The 8,629-nt window shown below is 36.1% G+C and overlaps 1 protein-coding gene across 1 annotated transcript in view; it reads right to left on the bottom strand.

The window, feature by feature from the left end:
• LOC108904408 (venom protease-like) overlaps positions 1-3,392 on the bottom strand; it is a 30,144-nt gene extending 26,752 nt beyond the window's left edge. The window contains exon 1 of the mRNA XM_018706955.2: positions 3,296-3,392. Within this exon, the coding sequence (XP_018562471.1) occupies positions 3,296-3,374 (79 nt within the window). The 5' untranslated portion in view covers positions 3,375-3,392. The remainder of the gene's footprint in view (positions 1-3,295) is intronic.
• Positions 3,393-8,629: the final 5,237 nt, after the last annotated feature.

The raw sequence follows: 8,629 nt of genomic DNA on the forward strand, positions 1-8,629 counted from the left end.
ACACACGCACACACGCACACACACACACACACACACACACACACACACAAACACACACACACCCACACCCCCACACACGCACACACGCACACACGCACACACCCGCACACGCGCACACGCGCACGCGCGCACACGCCCACACGCCCACACGCGCAAACGCGCAAACGCGCAAACGCGCAAACGCGCTAACGCGCACACGCGCACACGCGCACCCGCGCACCCGCGCACCCGCGCACCCGCGCAAACGCGCCCACGCGCGCAAACGCGCAAACGCGCAAACGCGCACGCGCGCACACGCGCCCACGCGCCCACGCGCACACGCGCACACGCGCCCACGCGCCCACGCGCCCACACGCCCCACACGCCCCACACGCCCCACACGCACGCACGCACGCACGCACCCACACACCCCCACACCCACACGCACCCGCACACGCGCACCCACACCCTCACACACACGCACCCACACACACAGACACACGCACGCACGTACGCACACACGCACCCACACACACGCACCCACACGCACGCACGCACTCCCACACACACACGCACGCACTCCCACACACGCGCGCGCACCCACACACTCACCCACACACACGCACCCACACACACGTACCCACACACGCACCCACACACACACGCACCCACACACACACGCACGCACCCACACGCACGTACGCACACACGCACGTACGCACACACGCACGTACGCACACGCACGCACACACCCACACACCCCCACACACACACACAAATAAATATATGACAGTAGTAATAGGTCGAGGTGGAGGCCGCTCTTGGGTATGAACTCTAAGTGTATTAAATATAGAGTGGAGATTAAAAGTGTAACGTGCCTGCTNACACACACACACACACACACACACACACACACACACACACACACACACACACACCCAGTACCGGCGCCTTAAGTAACAGTACATGCCGTGACAACCTTAAAACCAATCTCATCTAAAACAAAGATCATCCAAAGAATACGGTAAAAATTCTTTTAATCTAATGCTCCATGATACAACAGTATGATACTCAGTTGGTGGAAGGTATAATCCATAGAATCACTAGAAACTTTCTTGATGCAACAAAAAATCATCTAAATGAAGATGCCATTCAAATAATGGTCCTCACCAAATTACAAAGAGATTAAAGAGAGTGTACAACAAATTTAATTCATAAAAATTAAAATAAAACTAAATTAGATATTCTTTGAAAAACAATTATTATATGAAAAATAGAACCACCCCGCCTTCAAATATTTGTGCAAAAAATTATACAGGGTGTTTTCAAAAGAAGTACCAGTCAATCAACAGCTATCACAAAACACGTTTTGCATTAAAATGACCTTAGTAAAATGTTCATGCCTTAGGAGATACAGCCTTCCAATGTTTCCAAAAATATATGGAATAACACCTGTTATTTGGAAATCAAAAAAAGGTATAACATTCAAATTTTACACACATTTTCTACTAATGCATGTGAACTACGACAATTTTTCGAAAAGTTGTTCCCCTTGGAGGGCGTTGAAATAAGCACCCCCTAAGTATTTTGCCTGACAAAAATTGAATATTTACAATTACGGATCAGATAGCCTAGTTTATTTTAAGATTTTTACCTCATTTACTTTTTTGCTTTAAAACTTGGCATTACAACTCGCATGATTGGAACAAAGAAATATTTAAGTAGGCGGCTGTTACCTAATTTCTGTCATTAGATCTTTTAAGACTCTTGCGAGTACTTCCTTGGATTTACCACTCAATAATTTTATGTTTGGGAAGAATAATGGCAAACAATTTTTCTGTTGATGAATATGTTGACATGTTGCAAGTACATATTTTTTGAATGTCGGAAAAACTGTACCGCAGCAAGAAGAATGTGCCAGGCATCCAAATCTATAATGACAGAAATTAGCAAGACAGCCGTCCATTTAAATATTTCTTAGTTGCAATCGTGCAAGTTGCAAGGCGAATAACAATGAATGCAATTTTTTGGTTAATAAATGGTTAGTTTTAAATAGTCCAGGAAAGTTAGACATAAAAGACTAGGAACCAATATCTCAGTGAAGATGCATTTTTTCAAAAAAAAATCAAATAAAAGTTCAAAATTAACCCCGCCGGAATCCTTATGTAAATTGGCTTTCGGTCAAACAGTTTGAAACCAGGTGTTTTTTGTGGCTTTTGAGTGGTAGATTTAAAGTGTCAATGGGCGTCAAGCCCTAAAAATTCATGGTTCAAAGTTGCAGCTCGCTGAAGCTACAATATTTCACTACCTGCATGGTATAGTAAAAAAATACTACATTTTTACTCAATGCCCAATAAACTATCGCCGATATATCGAGATCTCTGACTGAAAGGGTTAAAAATGATATTGAGATGATATTTCAGATCACGATCAGTACAATCGATTTTTCACAATCATTATCGTACAATAAAAATCATAGCGATTGCTGTCTGCATTTGCGTGACGTGATGTGCACCACGGGGAGGTTGCTACAAGGATTCCGGCGGAGTCCTTTCCTACAAAATTTGCCTTATGAAAAAATTCGATTTTCCCAATAGTTTTCCCATATATTTTTTAATCGAATTACATACAGATTGTGAAAATTAATGTTTTGGAGCCAAAATATTGTTCAGTTCATTTTTAAATAACAAACGTGAATTAGAGAAAAGAAAGTTGTGGAAAATTCTTGGAAAATCTTATATAGTGTCCAATACAGCATTAATCTGAAACCCCTACAAACCAAACGTTTCATGATTCTATGCATTTCTTATATACCTCGATTTCTGGCCGATTTTTTTGAGGTTAGAAAAAAATGAGGTATGCTGTATGATTTCTAAAGGTGGATTTGGATTCAGCGAGCCCAATTACATATAGCTATGCTAACAAATGTGAAAAATATATTTTTTTATTGTTTTTTCTCATACTTCTTCGTCTATTTTTGCTATTTTTTACCTATTTTTGAGGTTAGAAAAATAATGTGACGTGTTAGCGCAATTCTTACAGTGGATTCGGATTCAGCGCGTCAAAATACTATAGGACATACTAGTTTGATTAAAACCATATGTCACTTTTTTTGTGTGTGGCTTCTTATGTATATTTCAATATTCCAGAGTATTATTAAATATTATTCACATTGTTTAGGAAAAATCCACATTTTATTGGCAATATTTTCAAAATTGTCAAAATAATCACAATGCATGCGTCGAATTTCACATAAATCAAATAAAAAGGTAACTTAAAGTAGTGCCAACATGACAAAAATTATTTCAATAGTTACCTTGTTTCAACCCATAAACTACTAAGTGACACTGAAAAATTATGTACACAATAAAAGAGAACCCTTGCAACACGTGCATCTTCAAATCTCAAGTTAGAACTGCGAAACACATTACCCATCATCGCTATTAATGCAAAACGTTAAAAATATTCAGATAAACAAGTTTAGTTGATTCCGATAACTAGAATTCTATCAAACATGAATACATACAGGGTGAACCTAAAAATAGGAACAAATTCCAATTTTTATATCAAATTTTTGAAAGAGGTTGATAAAATTGTTTTATTTTATTTCTACTAAACGGTTTAAAATTAAGAAATACAATTTTGTAAAATATTTCACATTTCAAGTCCTTTCAAAATGAGAATTTTTTATTTCCTCATATGAAATAAACTGCTCTGATGGAAAATATAAAATTTTCCATCAGATATTGTTTTTTTTAATTGGAAAATAGTGTTACTTTTGTGGCTATTAAAAAAAAGACACTTTTAATAAAACATGCTATTTTTTCTCCAATCGAAATCCCCTATTCAATAATTAATTTCTGCTTTGAAATTATTCAAATTTAATTTGGATAATAAATCAAAGTAGGTAAGTAGGATATATCGATATAATCATAGATACTTTGTCAAACATTAGTCGCCGTATTGATTGTTTGTGGTTCAATTTGCTGAAAACTCTGTAAAAATGGAATCTAATGAAGATTTGGGTGTACCTGAGATACTGGAGTGTGCGAAAAAGGTTTCTTTGAATCTTCTCCGAAAGAAATCTCGAGAAATTTATATACATATCAACGTTTTATGGACTGGTGCAAAGAAAAACAGAAGGTGTATTCAGAAGATGATGGTGCATTTTTCAAACTTAGCAAATAAAAAGAAGCCGCCAACGCTTTTGTCGCAATATTCAATGTTGCGGTCAACATTTGGTCCTAAAGAAGGGGATTGATATAAGCAAATATTCAAAGTTAGGTGCGTTTCTCAAGTATTTACAAAGGGGCAAGTTGATTGCTTTTTGAATAGGGCACCTGATAATTTATATCTGATGATGAAGGTAAACGATATAAAAGAATAAAATTTTTAAAAAGCTTCTTTAGGTCGTCCTAATATTGGGAGTTGCAGGCGCATACCGTTCTGATTAATGAGTCAATTTAACAATTGATAATGTTGAAGATGTGAAAAGAGACCACGTTCTTTTACTGTGCTGGGAGACAAGTTTTTATCGAAAACATGTTTTATATGGTAGTGGAAAGTGTCATCGAATGGTGGTCGCCGGTCGGTATTCATAAAATCAGTGCCGTCTCGCAAGAAGTGGCAAAATTGTTGAAGCTGGACAACTGGAAAGAATACAGTACAGAGTACAGTACAGTACAGTACAGTACAGTACGTATTACCACGAACGTCTGCTACCCTTTTTGTTGACGGTGATGCCGACCTCACTTGTCTTAAAAGACACAGAGAATGGAGATCGAACACTGTGGCGGAAGACTACATTGAAGACTCACTTTTGAATAAAGAAAATATTTATTTATTTAGTTTCATTGCCCAACAGATTACTCCAATTACAGGACAGTATGACTACACTATAGTATATAAATAACAAAGATAGATACAACACAAGACATAATTAAATGTACATACAAGAATATAACATCAGGTTACAATGCAAAGAACAAAAGCAATTGGTATACTACATTATGTAAAACACTTACGGTTACTGCAAATCTATCCAATATGACATTTAACCCATCGAAATTAATATCACCTGTACTGGAAATCATATTATAAAAAGGTGATTTAATCAATAAATCTGAATTAGCATGTAGCAAGTGAAAAGTAGAGGGCTGCCGAGTAAACAGGTGTAAAATTAATAATTTCTGCAATAAATCTGGTGAATCAATTCCATTGTGTTAGCAAATAGAGGAATTTCAGACTTCGCCGTATTCTGCAAAGTTCAAGTTTTAAAATGAAGAAATTTAAAAAATGTCCTTTATACTCTCTCCAGGTTTAACTTGTGTAGGACGTTGTAAATAGGTGTCCATATTATACTGCAATATTCCAACTTAGATCTAACATACGAGTAATAAAATGCTTTAAGGGCTTTAACATTATTAAAGGTATTACAGTTCCTAATGATAAATCCAAGCAGTTTCTTTGTTGAAGATTGTGTATTTTCAATGTGAACTGAAAATATCAGCTTCTTATCAATGGTAATCCCTAAATCTTTAACAATGTCACATCGCTGCAAAATGCTTGAATTAAACGTAGGTATAACAAAAAGACGCAAATGCTTGTCTCATCGTATAAGTCATAACCTTACATTTTGATACATTCATGTTGAGATTGCTAATCTGACACCAATGTACAATTTTATTCAACTGTTTCTGGATGCTAATGCAGTCAGATACGGTGTCAATTTTAGAGTAAACTCAAAGCAACATCAAATAGTGACAATCAACAATAGAACACAAGTCATTTATAAAGAGCAAAAACAGAAGTGGACCCAGATTAGAGCCCTGCAATATTCTCGACACTGCTAAAAAATCACTAGATCTATAACCGTTGTAAGCAACATATTGAACCCTGAAAGATTGCTGAAAAAAAAAACAAACTATTGTAAATGGAAAAATAAAATCAGATATTTGGTAAATCAATTATTTTATTCATATCTGAAGATAGTACTAATAAATACGGTTTTATTAATTGTGCTAATATATGAAATCAACAAATCACAATAATTTAAATACCACTATTAAAGTTATTCTAGGAATCTAACTTCAATTTTGTTGTGTAACAAACCTTTCGCACCACCGCCACCGTCGCGTCGTACGAGCGACGGTAGGACGGGGCTATATAGTAGAGAGTAGTAGCATCGCGAGCAGAAAGGAGACGTGTCGACGGCGATATGTTTACACCTGTTGCTCTATTTGTAAAATTATTTTAGATACCTTTGATTATTAATAGGTATGTTCCAACATGAGTCAGGAATTGCTTCCGAACTGTTTGAAATGTGCATCCAACTAATTCTTGCGATATATTCAGTGAAGACACATTTAGAACTTAGCTGGCCAAACATTTCAAACGGCTGGGAACCAATCCCTGACTCTTGTTGGAACAGACCTAATGTCAATGTCAATAAAGTTAGATGTTCAGTCAGTGCCTTAATTAAACGTTCGCAAAAACAAATCCATGGCCCCTAACGAGCAGCTCCCAGTTGTTCTGCTATAGTTGGACATTATTTTGGGTGTCAGATATTTCAAATTAACTAAATATGATAATATTGCTATTTTGGAAACCGTCAGTTAAGTTGAGGCAAAACTGCATCAATTTCAGCAACATTAATTTCCGGGAAAGGAAAATAGAAAATGTAAAATTTTTGTGTTGTCTTTTGACGGGCTTTAAAGAGCTACACCGAAACAGGAAATATATTTATTAAGGCCAATTTCGCTTCTCTATTGTACAGGATGGTTGATATTTGTTTTAACTTGTAAAAGTCATTAAAAAATTCAAATTATTTTTGATAACATTTTTAGGTCATTTAACTACCGCTGGTAATTTATTACGCATTATGTGCATCCATGAAACGGCGATGAACTGTTCAAGTTGCGGTGGGGACAGGCGACCCACGCGTAAAAAAAATATTGAAAAAAATATATTACTAATTGAAAAAAATGCAATAAATGACTTCTCCTCATCTTCGGCTAAATGGAACATGTCACGAAAAGTATTTACATTGGTACAAAACGTTTCAGTTAGTCTCGTTTTCAAAGGGCCCACAGTCTGCGACACCGCCAAGCACAAACGCACAGCGAAAAGGACGTTTATCTCTCGAATGCGAGATTGAGTCTATATGCCTACTAGTCGCAAACCTATCTCGCGCAAAATTTACTACAAGAAACCATGCAAAAAATTAAAAGAAACGAAATTTGAATGCAACTAATTTTCTACGAATTAACAAGCTTAAATATTACAAAAAATTAAGAAATAATGAAAACTAAACACTAATGTTGAAGTTATGTCTGTTATTTAATAATATAAACTAATGGAAAATTATAGTTAGCTGTTTATATGCAAGGGAATTTTACAGCCAACTGTTTCAACCAAATTTGAAGATTGGTTAGATAATACAGACTGACAAAATTTGGCCAACCCTTTAACCCAGAAATCAGAATGTACTTTTCCGAAGGATTTTGGTGCGCTGAATTCGAATCAGAGATTCAAATTTCTAAATTGGCTGTGGTTTTTAAGATAGTCTAACCTAGAAGTGCCAAAATCGCGAATTGTTTTATATATTTGAGGTTATGTTACATGGATAGGTAATTTTGTTTGATAAAAACCATTAGTGAGGTCTTAAAGTAGATACTATATTTACTATTTAAAACTCACTTGGATTTATCCCAATATAATTTTTCACCTTTGAGAAATCGCATGTTGAAATTTAGTAGTTTAACTTATTTCTTGATTACTGACAACACATCACCACAAACCTTAATTCATCGCACCCAGAAGTAGGGTTCTTACATGTTTTTGGAGTCGTTGATCATGAATCTGAACTCCAAAATACTCTATCGCGTCAAATTTTACAATAAACTTAAAAAAATATCTAAAAATTCGATATATGACCGATATTTTACGCATTATATGAATCTGAAAATACATTTACACACAAAAGAGGCTAATCCCGCTCAATCCCGAACTCATAAATCCTAAGCCCATAAACCCATAAGATTTCTGGTGCTGTGTTGTGAGTATATTAAAAATAAAAAAATAAGTCAAACTACTAAATTTCAACAAGCCATTTCTCAAAGACGAAAACTGATTTCGAGATACATCCGAGTGCGTTTTAAAGAGGATTATATATAGTATAGTACTTTAAGACCCCATTAATGGTTTCAGTAAAAGAATTTACCTTACCATGTAATGTCAAAAAATCGCGATTTTTGCACTTTTAAGTTAGGATATCTCGAAAACCAGAGCCAATTAAGAAATTTGGACCTCGGATTCGAATTCAGCGTACCAAAATCCGTTGGGAAAGTATATTCGTGTTGTTAGGTTAAAATCTTGTCGGCCTATGTAATATAAAGGATTACGCACACAGTTAATGGAAATCGGCAACTCGTCAAATTGTCTGACAATGAAATATGTTATAGTTCGAGATATTCTGATCAAAGGTTATTACGGGTCCAAGACCCAAAAATGAACACTTACCGAGATAAGCGACATCGAAAGTGAGCGAGTCCCATCGTGCTTATACATAGCTTTTTTACGGAAAGCGTATGATTCTCCGAAAAAAGACGTTGGCTGATCATAAAGTCCTTTAATAATAATAATAATAATT

This window comes from Anoplophora glabripennis, unplaced genomic scaffold (assembly GCF_000390285.2).
Source record: "Anoplophora glabripennis isolate ALB-LARVAE unplaced genomic scaffold, Agla_2.0 scaffold77, whole genome shotgun sequence".
NCBI classification, from domain to species: domain Eukaryota; kingdom Metazoa; phylum Arthropoda; class Insecta; order Coleoptera; family Cerambycidae; genus Anoplophora; species Anoplophora glabripennis.